The following is a 15,045-nucleotide window of genomic DNA, read 5'->3' on the forward strand; positions in this document are numbered from 1 at the left end:
AGCATACTCCATACATGGACGGATAAGGCCCTTGTACAGAGTTAGCAGCTGGGGGGTGAGAAAAACTGGCGGAGACGTCTCAGAACACCTAACTTCATAGAAGCTGTTTTAGCTAGAGATGAGATGTGAAGTTTCCAGTTCAGATTATAAGTAAAGGACAGACCGAGGATGTTCATTGTAGAAGAGGGGGACAGTTGAGTGTCATTGAAGAAGAGGGGATAGTTGTCTGGAAGGTTGTGTCGAGTTGATAGATGGAGGAATTGAGTTTTTGAGGCATTGAACAACACCAAGTTTGCTCTGCCCCAATCAGAAATTTTAGAAAGATCAGAAGTCAAGCGTTCTGTGGCTTCCCTGCGTGATATGTTTACCTCCTGAAGGGTTGGACGTCTATGAAAAGACGTGGAAAAGTCCAGGGTGGTATCATCAGCGTAGGAGTGGATAGGACAAGAAGTTTGGTTTAGAAGATCATTAATGAATAATAAGAAGAGAGTGGGTGACAGGACAGAACCTTGAGGAACACCACTGTTAATAGATTTAGGAGAAAAACAGTGACCGTCTACCACAGCAGCAATAGAACAGTCAGAAAGAAAACTTGAGATGAAGTTACAGAGAGAAGGATAGAAAACGTAGGAGGGTAGTTTGGAAATCAAAGCTTTGTGCCAGACTCTATTAAAAGCTTTTGATATGTCCAAGGCAACAGCAAAAATTTCACCAATATCTCTAAAAGAGGATGACCAAGACTCAGTAAGGAAAGCCAGAAGATCACCAGTAGAGCGGCCTTGACGGAACCCATACTGACGATCAGATAGAAGGTTGTGAAGTGATAGATGTTTAAGGATTTTCCTGTTGAGGGTAGATTAAAAAACTAGATAGGCTGGAAATTAAGGCAATAGGACAGTAATTTGAGGGATTAGAACGGTTACCCTTTTTAGAACTGGAGGCAGGAAATTAAAGCAATAGGACAGTAGTTTGAGGGATTAGAACGGTCACCCTTTTTAGGAACAGGTTGAATGTAGGCAAACTTCCAGCAAGAAGGAAAGGTAGATGTTGACAGACAGAGCTGAAAGAGTTTGACTAGGCAAGGTGCAAGCACGGACGCACAGTTTCGGAGAACAATAGGAGGGACCCCATCAGGTCCATAAGCCTTCCGAGAGGGTTTAGGCCAGCGAGGGCATGGAAAACATCATTGCAAAGAATTTTAATACGTGGCATGAAGTAGTCAGAGGTTGGAGGAGAGGGAGAAACAAGCCCATAATCGTCCAAGGTAGAGTTTTTAGCAAAGGTTTGAGCGAAGAGTTCAGCTTTAGAAATAGGTGTGATAGCAGTGGTGCCATCTGGTTGAAATAGAGGAAGGAAAGAAGAAGAAGCAAAGTTATTGGAGATATTTTTGGCTAGATGCCAGAAATCATGAGGGGAGTTAGATCTTGAAAGGTTTTGACATTTTCTGTTAATGAAGGAGTTTTTGGCTAGTTGGAGAACAGACTTGGCATGGTTCCGGGCAGAAATATAAAGTGCATGAGATTCTGGTGATGGAAGACTTAAGTACCTTTTGTGGGCCACCTCTCTATCATGTATAGCACGAGAACAAGCTGTGTTAAACCAAGGTTTAGAAGGTTTAGGATGAGAAAAAGAGTGAGGAATGTACGCCTCCATGCCAGACCACCTCTGTTATGCACTCAGCACACAAAGACAGGTCTCTGACACAGAAGCAGTAGTCATTCCAAGGAAAATCAGCAAAATACCTCCTCAGGTCCCCCCAAGTAGCAGAGGCAAAACGCCAGAGGCACCTTCGCTTAGGGGGATCCTGAGGAGGGATTGGAGCGATAGGACAAGATAAAGATATGAGATTGTGATCGGAGGAGCCCAATGGAGAAGAAAGGGTGACAGCATAAGCAGGATTAGAGGTCAGGAAAAGGTCAAGAATGTTGGGCGTATCTCCAAGATGGTCAGGAATACGAGTAGGGTGTTGCACCAATTGCTCTAGGTCATGGAGGATAGCAAAGTTGTAGGCTAGTTCACCAGGATGGTCAGTGAAGGGAGAGGAAAGCCAAAGCTGGTGGTGAACACTGAAGTCTCCAAGAATGGAGATCTCTGCAAAATGGAAGAGGGTCAGAATGTGCTCCACTTTGGAGTTAAGTAGTAGTAGTCAAAGAATTTCTTATAATCATAGGAGTTAGGTGAGAGGTATACAGCACAGATAAATTTAGTATGAGAGTGACTTTGTAGTCGTAGTCAGATGGTGGAAAACTCGGAAGATTCAGGAGCGTGGGCACGAGAGCAGGTTTAAGTCATTGCGCACATAAATGCAGCATCCAGCTTTGGATCGAAAATGAGGATAGAGAAAGTAGGAGGGAACAGAAAAGGGGCTACTGTCAGTTGCCTCAGACACCTGAGTTTCAGTGAGGAAAAGAAGATGAGGTTTAGAAGAGGAGAGGTAGTGTTCTACAGATTGAAAATTAGATCTTAGACTGCGAATGTTGCAGAAGTTAATGAAGAAAAAGTTGACGGGGGTGTCAAGACACTTAGGGTCGTCGACAGAAAGGCAGTATGACCTGGGGACATTTATGGTCCCCTCCACAGATGGGCATATTCTAATTTAGGTCTTATCAGTGACATGATCATCTTCCTGACCATCTCTTCATCCATATATGCAAAGGCCTGCCTTATTCTTCTCAACAAGTTATAGGTTTCTCCTGTAATTTTGCTAATGTGTCTCTCCGGGGTCAGGTTCCCAGTCACCATAACACTGAGATCCTCTTCCTCTTCTGCTCCACCCAACCTTACACCATTCAACACATAATTTCCTTTTACACTTGTGCTTTTTCCAAATTATATATATATATATATATATATATATATATATATATATATATATATATATATATATATATATATATATATATATATATATATATATATATTATATATATATATATATATATATATATATATATATATATATATATATATATATATATATATATATATATATATATATATATATATATATATATATATATATATATATATATATATATATATATATATATATATATATATATATATATATATAGTCATCCTTCATTGACCACAGTTTCAGTTTCCATGGTTCCACTTTTACACAGATTGCTGCCAACCACAAATTTGTGACATAGATGAAAACAGGAGGTGATAAGAGACAATCTACTGTAGTGGAACCAGACTATCTTGGTGCTTAGGTTGTTGGCTATATCTCTCTGTGCTGTTGTCATCTCGACTGTGGAATGACCTGACCTGACAATGACCAACAGGGTGCAGCCTGGAGGGTTCACGTGTCAAGGACACTGGGGTGGCAATGCTGCATGGCCTATACGTGTTGCCAAGTGTACTGGAAGACGTACAGCCCCATGGCCTGTACGTGTTGCAAAGTGTATAGGAACCTACCATATATAGGAACTTACCATAACAAAGATCAGCTGATCGCCGTGCCGCGTGTCGCCACCCGCGCTGCCACAACACGCTTCCTCTTTTCTACAACTTTAGGCATGATGAAGGCGTCAGGCGATAAACAGTGCACACGTGGGACTGAGTCACTGAGTAAACACAGTGCAGTGGGCCGCAGGTGGCGTGAAGCAGTGCGCTCTGGTGGCGAGGGGACAAAGTATGCCTTGCGCGGGAATTTTAATCGATTTTATGAGTACACATTGATTTTTTATTGATTTTAAGGCTCGGGGGAAAATGTGCCGGATAGTTGAAGCTGCCGGATACTTGAATGCTGGATGACAGGGATTTTACTGTAAATCAAAAGCCATTCAAAAAAATGTGTAGTTGTGTATAACAACTTATAATTTTTGAATAATTAAGGGAAAGGATGGCAGTATGAGCAAAAGAGAGAGGTGTTCATATACCTGTTGACTATGAACGTGACACCAATATGGGACAGGAATAGCCAACACCCTGAGTAGTTAATCTGGTTCCACTATAGTGTTAAATTATTTTTCTTTCTTTATTTTTTTTGGTTAATTTATAAATAAAATGTTTGTAACCTTGTGCATGCAGTTTTTCTTTACTTAAACAAGGTTTTGGGGGCTCAGGGATGTTCTTAAAGGGGCATTAATTTTCTTTGGATTTTTCTTATACATAGGTGTGTCTGCTGCTTAACCCCTGTGGATAATGAGGAATGCTCACTAGTCTAATAAGTGTGTACATTCATCACTATCATAAAATATGGGTGATTATCACCCAGTGGCAACTCTTAGTCTGTTACAGCTACAAAGGAGGGTTTTGTGTTTAGCACAATTTTGAAAGGCATCCCCAAGCTAAGAAATTATGTTGAAATGTTTGGTTACATTTAATATTGATTTTGCTTTTATTGGTACATGGGAAAGACGATTAGTTTGATTTGTGCAGTTAAAAGACTGATGTGATTAGTTACACCAATGGGGAGTTTGGGAAGCATTTGTTCTTCTAATCAGGGAATTATTATTATTTATTTATTTATTTATTTATTTATTTATTTATTTATTTATTTTCTTTATGTAGGAGGGACACTGGACAAGGCAGCAAAACTGTAAAAATAAAAAGGCCCACTGAGGTGCTGGTCCCTGAACAGAATCAAAAGCAGTAGTCAAAAATTACAATGCCAAGAAACCTTTGTCTTGAAAGAGTTCAAGTCATAGGGAGGTGGAGATACAGAAGCATGCAGGGAGTTCCAGAGTTTACCAGAGAGAGGGATGAATGATTGAGAAAACTGGTTAACTTTTACATTAGAGAGGTGGACAGAATAGGGATGAGAGAATGAAGAAGCTTGTGCAGCGAGGCTGTGGGGGAGATCAGGCATATAGTTAGCAAGATCAGAAAAGCAGTTGGCATGAAAATAGCAGTAGAAGATAACAAGAGATGCAACATGGCAGTGATGAGAAAGAGGTTGAAGACATTCATTTAGAGGAGAGGAGTTAATAAGACAAAAAGCTTTTGATTCCATCCTGTCTTAATTGAATTTAGTTTTGAAATGTCTCTCATTGTTACATGACCTCTAGACATTAGCATGAGTCAGAAAAATTCAAGGACCAGGCCTGTATCTAGATACTGTATATCTTCCAATACTTGTGGACAAATAAAAGTACTGGAGAAAAGTTCAAGCACAGATTTGCTTAGTACAGGTTGACTGTCAGTACCTCATCTTAGGATCTAGAGCCATCCTGAATTAGCTGTTTTCCTGGATTAACCAAGGCTTTTATTATGACTGACTGGTATATCAAAGAATATTTTCAAATAAAATTAAATGGCTTCTGTAGTAAATGTAAGTTAAACACAAATATCATGAAACAGGAAATGGAAAACAAGCTTGGTGAACTTGTCAATGTATTGTGCTACTCCTTGTTCATTATTTATTTTTCTCCCTTACTCTTACTCCCTTACTTACCTTACTCATTGAAATGGCACGGCACTTCTGGAATCTCTGTAACCATGCCTTGGTATACTCTGAGATATTTTAAACCAAGCTCTCTATAAAACATGTTAACTAGTTCCATCATCATTGTGTAAGATATGTCCACCCCATCACTTCACTCTTGAAACCACTGCATCATCACTTGACCATGGTCTGTACTCTTTCAGTCTTTCATTGTTTTCATGTGGATATCTGTCTCTGAACCACTGTCAGCAAAGAACTGCTTCAAAATTTCCCTCTGCCTCTTTAGATAAATGATGCACAGCAGATGATCCTATGATAACTTCACACAGGTGATGAACATAAGTATTACTGTCCAGGATTTGCAATACTTCCCCTATTCTTTTATTGTTATTGTGTTATATCTGCCTTTTGTGCCACAATATCTACTTGCTTCTTTTGAAGAACTTATGCTCTCATAGGTTCCAATATTTCCTTTTAGCCAGTGCATGCCTGATGCAAGATGAGATTTTGTGTCTTTTCCTCTTGAATCATCTTCCTTCCTAACATGCTGGAAGTAAAAATAAGAAGTGGTTGGCTAAATATGAAGGCATGTGACTTACTGAAGGTGGGAGGGGCTAGGGGGATCTAGGTGTAACCCATCCCCTTACAAACAGCTGGGAAGGTACCTGACCTTGACATCATTTACAAGCTGTAGCCTGATACCTAAGAGAATTGCCATTGTATGATAATCATTCACAAGTTGCGATAGGGTGATGGATGTACGCATTTATTACAGACCCTTATCAAGGGAACTAGCTGCGGTTTGGTCTTGTGAGACGTTTATGCGATTGCACACTGAGACATCGGTTGTGAACCAATGCAAAAATTGTCCTAAAAATCTGTTTGTGAACTGATTTGTTTGTCAACAGGAATGTTTTGTGAACCAAGGTTCCACTGTACTATTATTCAACCTTTACTGCTGGTTGAACTAAAATAACTAGTTATAAAAAATACCTTTATGCTGTAAGCTTCATTATTCTAGGATCTGTATTAAAGGAAATATAACTCTAAGAATAAGAGTGATTTTTCTCTTAAAAAACCTTGTTATGAGAAGAGGTTCCCACACCAAATGTCCATTGCTTAGGGATTAACTGACACACCAGGCTCAAAGGTGAGCAAGTACGTTCTGTATAATGATATTTGTAGGGTATGAAATTTGAAAGAATTTAAGTAGAAAAAATATATGATTTTCTTAATAAAAAATAGAAATTGCAGAACTAAAGCACCGAACTCATCGCTAGAGTGAGGTCCACAGTGACCACAGCCTGACACAATTTACCTGTCATGTGTCACTGGAGAAATGATCCACCTGGAAGGGTATTTAAGCTCCTGTTTTGGGAAAAGTGGCAGTGCTGTACAGACACCTTGGCCACCAGTTAACCCTTGAAACAGTTGTTCCTGACATTTTTCAGTGTTACCCAGTTTGATATGCCACATTAAATGTGTTAACCCTCTCACAGAATGTTAACAATATTGTTATATATGGTTAAATAATTAAAACAGATATTTCCTTTAATTTATTGTCTTTGAACATTTTACATCTCTAATGACTATTGCCAAAGATATCAGGAACGTTATCATCTTTCACTGGGATAGATTGAGTTGCGTACTTGAACCAGGCTTAGGCAGTGATTGACACGTACTTGGACACATTGTGGTCAGGGTTACAGTGACTGTCCTAAATCATACCTGTCAGAATACTCTTGGCTTGCTATACACTCACATACATACTATTTCATCTTTTTAAATACTATATAGTAGTTTTATTGTTATTTGATTTAACTTTACTACTTATTATAATAGATTTACTTTACAACTTTGCACACTTTCTTGATTTTTAGAATTTTTTTTACTTTTTTTGTTGTCCATTACCCCCCAAAAATTGTTATATTATCCCCATGGGGTAATGGGACTATTCACATTAAGTGTGTAGATTGTACGTACAACCAGAAATTTTGATTCTTGATATGTCCTCATGGACTTTGCAAAAAGCTAATATTAGACTGATTTATTCACTAAAATATTATATACATATTTTTAAAATTAATTTCCTGTGCCTTACAAAGGATTAAAATAATTGAGCTTGATTTGTTGGATCTCTAATGATAGCAGTAAACGACAAAGGATGAATATTTATTGGGTTTATGCATATCTGTGGGTATTTCATTATTTATGCTTCTATTTAAATACTCCTAGTGGTCACCAGCAAAGTTACTAAGAAAAGAAAATAATAAATAACACCATTTATTCTTGTTCTTGCTTTTCTAGAGTCTGATTTGCAGTCAACCACAGGACATATATAGTGATTCATGGCAAAGTATATTTACAACCACCTATTTGCCTGGCAATGGGCAGTTTTGAAGCCCAGATCAAGACGGACTGCATCCTGTATAATTTAATAACAGATCAATTGGCTACTTTGACTTAACATGTACATCTATGACTTTATGAAGTTATGAGCTCATGCAGGGAAGGATACTAATGTATCCTCCCTTGCCTTAGATGTACTCATCGTTTTTTATCATATATCTTAACACATTCTAATTATGGTTATATTAGTTGATAATTGTGAAATATAAACAGCATTATGTGTCTTATATCAAAATACTACTACTATAGATATGCATTAGCTTATCAGATAATAAATGGGTCCTGTATATATATAACCTAAGAGGTTCCTTCCTCAGTTTATTCCTTTGCCCCTGTGATCTCTATCCTTTGAAGCTGTAGTCTCTGATGAAAATCTTACTTTTTTTTTCTGCCAACGTTTTTGCTGGCAACCACTATGAGTATTCAGATGGCAGTATAATTAAAAGAAGTATTCATAGATATGCATAAACCATATATGTATTCATTCCTTCTTGTATATAGCCACCATTACAGTGTCCACAAATCAACCTTTTAACTATTTTGTTTATCTTAAGGCACACTATATACCTCTAATGAACTATAAAAAATATGTAAGCAATATTTTTGTGAATGAAACACTTGAATATGAGGTTCCTGCAAAGTCTTTGACAACATATCACGAATTAAAATTTCTGGTGGTATGCAGCAACAACAACAGTATGATGAACACTCCCATTTACTCACAATTTGGAAACCAGTGCCTTAAAGTATGGGTGACAGGTTCTTCCAGCAGCACAATAAAGGGCCAGTGAAATTTTTTTTCTGGTTTGCCTTTTCCCTCTCTTATCTTGAAGTTTTCATAGTGATTTTTGGTCAGCATGAATCTTAGGCCTTTACATAACCATTATGCTATCACTCAATGTCTCCTTGAATGTCATGATGGTAAGACATGATTTGTTTCTCTTCTGCATGCAATTTTAAGGCAGACTTTCTGTGGCTAGTTTCTTCAACTTTTCATGTGACCATATTATTTCCCTTATATGTACAAAAATGTAAGGGAGACCATGTAAGTCAAATTTGATGAATGACTTGAAAATATGATGAAATATGGGTTACCAGTGAGGGAGTACAGGAAGGAATAGCTGCTTACCATGTAAATACTATACAATGTTCTGAATACGAGTCTGTTGCAGGAAGAAAGTTACTCTGCTTTATCATATCACCACAGAACCATCACATGACCCAGAGACCTTGGATTTATGACAGAATCAAGAGGAAGGATGAATAAAGGGCATGCTCTTAAATTCAAAGCAAATTACTCAGTCATGGATGTGAAATTCTTATGGAAATGTAGCAATTTTCATGAAAATATCAGAACACTGTCTCATGTGAAATGATTTAAAGTAATGTCCTCATCTATAGGTGGTAACACTACAGTATATTACTTGATGCTCAAAGCCTGAGAAGCAAACTGACAACACATTTTTTGCTGCAATGTAGTAAAGGTTGGAATGCCCAGATGAAAAATTTACTGGAGAAATGTTACATTTTCTTTCGATAAGTATTTATCTGAAATTATATAACAGGTGAATATACCATAGGCAGAATAAAAGAATGTGCTGAAGTTTTTAGAAAGTAATGCTTTTACATTACTGCTAGATCTACTTTGATTAAGAGACACTGTCAGACCTGACACAGTCCTCTGTACAGAGTAGGCATGTACATCATTACATTTGTGTGTAAATATTTATCCTAAATACTTAATTTTTCTTACAAAATTGGTTTCATATATCTTGTTGACAAGTAATGAGTGACAGTAGGCTCAAGAAATAATCAAGGATTTTGTCTTTTTTGAAAATAAGGGAAGTCTCAAATGAGGTCTGACTTTGATCCATAACCAAGATATTTCTCTCATTACCACTGTGTGGCTCTACTCTGGTAGCCACCTACATTGCCACCATAAAAGTTAATCTGGGAGACAATTGTCATTTTGTCTCTTGACTGCTAGTCTGTGCAAGTTGGTAGCTGTGCCTTCCATGAAAAATCTGTTCACTCTGTATGTGAAAGGCTTGGGTTGGAATGAATACGTCATTAGACTGAAATCTTTTCATTGACATAGATCTAAGATGCCTCTGGTTTCTCTGAGCCTTCAGTTTACCTGTAAATCAGCATTTCTTAGTTTTTTTCTGATCCTAGCATCCTGAGTAATCAAATCTAGGCAGTCCAGCACACCCTAACATGTACCACTAAGCTTAGTGATATAGAGTTCCTTGCAAAATACAGAATGTTTTTAGAAATTTAGTGCTTGCCATTACCATGCTAAAAATGCATATATGCAGTTGAAAATGTAGTTGAAGGTTATTAAATGTAAAGTACAATTGCATTAAAAATTATCTTTTTGATATTTTGTATCCTTTGCAAGGAAGACAGACATTGTATCACCATATATACAGCATTTCACAGCACCCCAAAAAATTTATTTCAACATGCCAGGGATGCTAGCTCCCTATGTTAAGAAACACTGCTTTAAGAAAAGTTTACCTTTAGGTCTTGAGATCTTCAGTTTTAACATCACAACAGGATCTTGGATTTCTTAATTGTCCTTCTAGCTCTTTTTAATGAACTCCAATGCAAGTTGTGAACAGGATCTAAAAGGAGGTCCCTGGTAGCTTCTTTGTACATGCCTGGAATAGAACTGGGAGGATTAATCTAGCTTCAATTGCCATTTCAGTTTAAACTTCTCTTAAAGGTGCAGCCAAGGAACATAGATCCTCTAAAATAGTAACGAAGTCTGAGGGTATCATCTATATCCAGTGGGGAGATAGTGACCTGGTATATATATTCCCTTATCACTGTCAATAAAGCAAGAAGGTCTCTGCTTTTTGCAGTCAGAGTTCTTACATAGGTGCTCCATTGGATGACTTTAGCATCTGGGAATAGAAGTTTTTGGGACCTTGTTAACTATTAGAGATTTGATAATTAAAAAAAAAAACACTATAACCCTAACTCTATCTGAAGCAGAAGGTTGAGTAGCAAACTTTACATTCTTTACATTGAGACTGAGACAGAGTGAACTTGAGATTACTCAATTTGCCCAAAATCTATCCAAAACTGGGCCAGAATGAACTTGAAAGAGATGATTTATTTGCCTACCATCTGCCCAGGAAATAAAGATTTTTGGGACCTGTTAGGTTTATTTATTTATTTATATATTTATTTGCCAGTGTCAGCTAAGACAGTAAATCTTTATTATTGGCCATAAAAAAATGGTCTGGAATGTAGCAAAAAAATTGTGGTTAGACTGTAATATACATATAGATGCTTCTTCTCTGATATCATTCTTTGTATTTCCCACATAGACTACTCTCTCTCTCTCTCTCTCTCTCTCTCTCTCTCTCTCTCTCTCTCTCTCTCTCTCTCTCTCTCTCTCTCTCTCTCTCTCTCTCTCTCTCTCTCTCTCTCTCTCTCTCTCTCTCTCTCTCTCTCTCTCTCTCTCTCTCTCTCTCTCTCTCTCTCTCTCTCTCTCTCTCTCTGTGTGTGTGTGTGTGTGTGTGTGTGTGTGTGTGTGTGTGTGTATTTACCTAGATGTGTTTACCTAGTTGTGTTTTACAGGAAAAGAGCTATGCTCTTGCTGTCCTGTCTCCATATCTATAAGCATCCAGCTTAACTTTAAATTCATGAATATTTGTTGCTTATACCACTGTTTCATCTAAGTTTTTCCATATTTCTATGCTTCTATTTGGGAAACCATATTTCTTGACATCTCTTCTACTTGCTGTTTTCTTCAATTTCACTCCATGTCCTCTTGTATCTCTTGAGTCCCACACAAATAAGTCTTCTTTGTCAACTTGATCCTTACCCTTTAGAGCTCTGTATATAGCAATCAGGTCTCCTCTTTCTCTTCTCTCTTGTAATGATAGAAGCTTCAATATTTCTTCATAGGTTAAATCTCTCAAACTTGATACCAATTTGGTTGCAGCTCTTTGGATCCTTTCTATTTTCCTTATTTCCTTTTTATTATGGGGTGACCAAACAATTGTGGCATATTGAATATTGAATCACATATTCCATCAACTTTTTCTTCATCTCTTCATCCATGTAACCAAATGCCCCTTTCATCTTTCTTAGTAACTCATAGTTTTCCCCAATTATTTTGTTTACATGTTTTTCTGGTGATAAATTATCACTTACTGTAATTCCCAAGTCTTTCTTCTTTGGTTTTCTTAATTTCCACTTCTTCCATGGTGTAGGAACTTACATCCAAATCTTTCATAATCTTCTTAATTTCACTTATGTCCACCTGTATCTCTCTTATCACATTGTCTCTGTGCCATGCTCTTTCTCCTTCAAATTTGCTTTCTTTGGTAAATACTGATTGGAAGCACTTGTTCATTAATTCCGCTTGTAACTGTGTATCTTCATATGTAATGTCGTCTCGTTAATTTATCTATTGTTTGCCTGTTTTTCATCTTCCCATTCACATATCTGAAGATCTCTGTCTTATCCTTGCATTTATTAACTATATCTTTCTCATAATTCCTTTCTTCATCTCTCAGGATTCTGATATATTAATTTCTTGCCTTCTTGAAATCTTCCCATTTCTCACTTCCTTTTTTTTTTCTCCATCTATTCCATGCTGCTTCTTTTTTTATTTTCTTGCTGTTACACATCTCATTTTAAACCAGTCTTTTTTCTTTTTCACTTCCTTTGTTTTGATCTTTGGTACATATCTACTGACCCCTTCATTATAAATTTCCATGAATATGTCCCACTTTTCCTGTGTACTTCTTGCCATGAACAGTTGTTTCCATTTAGCCTCTGCAAAATATTCCCTGAACTTGATAAAATCTGCTTTCTTGTAATTATATCTCCCATTCTTGTAAATTTCATTCCTATTTTCTATTGGACCATTGCCTATTCTGAATTCAAGTAATAGAGTGTGTGTGTGTGTGTGTGTGTGTGTGTGTGTGTGGAAAAGAGCCTTTAAAAGCCTTGTTGACCAGTAATGAGTGGCAGTAGGCTTCTTGCTAGTGTTTGTATTGTTCACTCTGTCAAACTTCATGTTTCACACCAGTAGGCTGCAGTGTCTTTGTGTCTAGATGAACCTCAGTAATCTAAATGTTGACAATAACATAACCTCATGCAAATTTACATTACTTATTATATGATAGACAATGGCTGCATGCAAATGTATTTTTCTTTGCATGTTGAGCATATAAAGATTGTTCTATATTGCGTTGTTGAGCGTAAATGTAGATAATTGCAAAACCTCAAATAATGCACAGCAACTAAGTCAACAAATGCACATGTTTAGGACAAAAAAGGAAAATTCTCTTGAAAACTTTTGAAGAACTTTCCACTCCTACTGAAAGTTTGGGAACCTCTCACTATTAATGAGAGATTTTAATTGACATGTTCAAAGCACACATTTACTGAGATTGAAATAAAAAAGGAATTTTCTGACAAAGTGTTATTAAAGTTTACAGAACCAACCTAGGAAAAAAACATGAGTTATATCCAGGAAGAACATCATTCTTACATTACTGTTGTTGGTATTACAAATACTTGTGAGATTCTGAGAGTCTGTTATAGGCTGTTGAATCCCATAACATGGTTCCTGGCAAATCCTAATTGGATCAGTAAACTGATGAGATGTCTGTGATCTTGGTGATGAGGTTGCATGTGTCCCCAAGCTCTCTGTGTTCAGTTCTGGTGGGTTAGGATAGGTAGTGTAAAGTAAGATTGGACTAGGTATCAAAATATCATGATTTTAACCTTAAGAATTTTAGTATAGAAATATTCACTATAGTAAACTATATAACAATCAGCTTCTCATGTGTCAAAAGTCATAGTTCCCTTTGTGATGTGAAAGTCACTTCTATAAGGATAACTCAAAAACATTACATGAGATAAATCCTCATAAATAAAGATATATGCAAATAAAGATATATGGAAGCTGGTTTGAACACTCAAGGAATCCAAATTGGAGTAAAACCAATCCTTAACAGACAAAAAACATTTGCCATCAGTGCTACCTCATTGACAATATAGTGTGACATGGTAAGTGGCAAACTGGACAATGAGTGATTACCTGGCATGCACAAATGGAAAGAAAGGAACAACAGTAACAGTCAAGGTTGCTAAAAAAAAAAAATGGAACTTCTTTGCATGTGTGACTGAATTTATGTGTGAGCTCAGCTCAAGAGCTGTCTTAAAGCCCCTAGTTGTTCCCTTAGTTGTTTCCAACTAAAATATGTTGAAGAACACATCCCATCCTAAAAGGATACTTGTATAATATTTTTTTTTTGCACTAAACAGAACATCTGAATATGAAGTATTTTTACTGACCATACACATGACCTACTCACCAAAATTATCTTGTTGTTATACAACCATCTTTCATGTTTTCAAATTACTGAGTGTTACCATTATCACAGACAGTATTGGCAGTTTGGGATTGGTAACATAATCACTGGCACAAAACAAAACCAGCTGCTTTTAGAGCGAACCAAGCACATGATTGCTGTTACTAGGCAAATGAAAAATTCTGACTTGGCAGGTTTAGCAGAAGCAAGAATGTGGGTAAGGATGGGGTTTGTTGCTGAGTAGAACTTAACTTTGGGAGCTGTTTTGAGTATGGAGTGTTTGTGGTGTAAAATTTTTACAACCACAGATGGTCTTTTATTCTATTTTGTTTAATGCATTGCTTTTAGCTACAAAATAAAAAAAAGTTGAAACATTTGATTGAAAAAGTTGGGCAAAGTTCTTTTAGTATTTGCTTGCTGATCAGTCTTGTGAGAGGATGATGAGAATGAAGTGATATTCACTGTTGGCTTAATACAAGTGTTTGTAAGAGGACAAGCTTGATGACTCTCATTGTATTAATTTTTAAACTTGATCACACATACAGAAATTGATCCTACTGAATGAAAATGGTTTAGAGAAAATTAGACAAGATTTATTGTGATAGGCATGATAGGCAAATTGTTTGCCATAGTGAATGTTTTATTGCTCTTTCAGGTGTGCAGCTTAGTTATGGCTTTGTCAGAAGGATTGTTGAAACTGAGATGGAACAACCATGAAGCGACATTCTGTCACATACTGCATAGGCTCCGAACTAAAGTAAGTGTTGTTAGATCTGGTACTAAACAAATAGCCGTAATTTATTTTTCTTTGTGTGAAATTAAATTTAATATATTAGTGATTATAAGGAACTACTGTTTTGGCTCAGAGGCTAAGTTGTATTTGAATTTAGTCTCAGA

General features: G+C 36.8%; 1 protein-coding gene across 4 annotated transcripts in view; it reads left to right on the forward strand.

Moving 5' to 3' along the window:
* The window catches only part of LOC135111778 (transcription factor elt-3-like), a 261,683-nt gene that overhangs the window by 15,783 nt on the left and 230,855 nt on the right, over window positions 1-15,045 (forward strand). For all 4 annotated transcript variants that reach the window (XM_064025503.1, XM_064025492.1, XM_064025496.1 and 1 more), the window contains exon 2: window positions 14,804-14,905. In XM_064025503.1, the coding sequence (XP_063881573.1) occupies window positions 14,819-14,905 (87 nt within the window). In that variant the 5' untranslated portion in view covers window positions 14,804-14,818. The remainder of the gene's footprint in view (window positions 1-14,803; window positions 14,906-15,045) is intronic.

The sequence above is a fragment of the Scylla paramamosain genome, chromosome 2 (genome assembly GCF_035594125.1).
Source record: "Scylla paramamosain isolate STU-SP2022 chromosome 2, ASM3559412v1, whole genome shotgun sequence".
Lineage (NCBI taxonomy): Eukaryota > Metazoa > Arthropoda > Malacostraca > Decapoda > Portunidae > Scylla > Scylla paramamosain.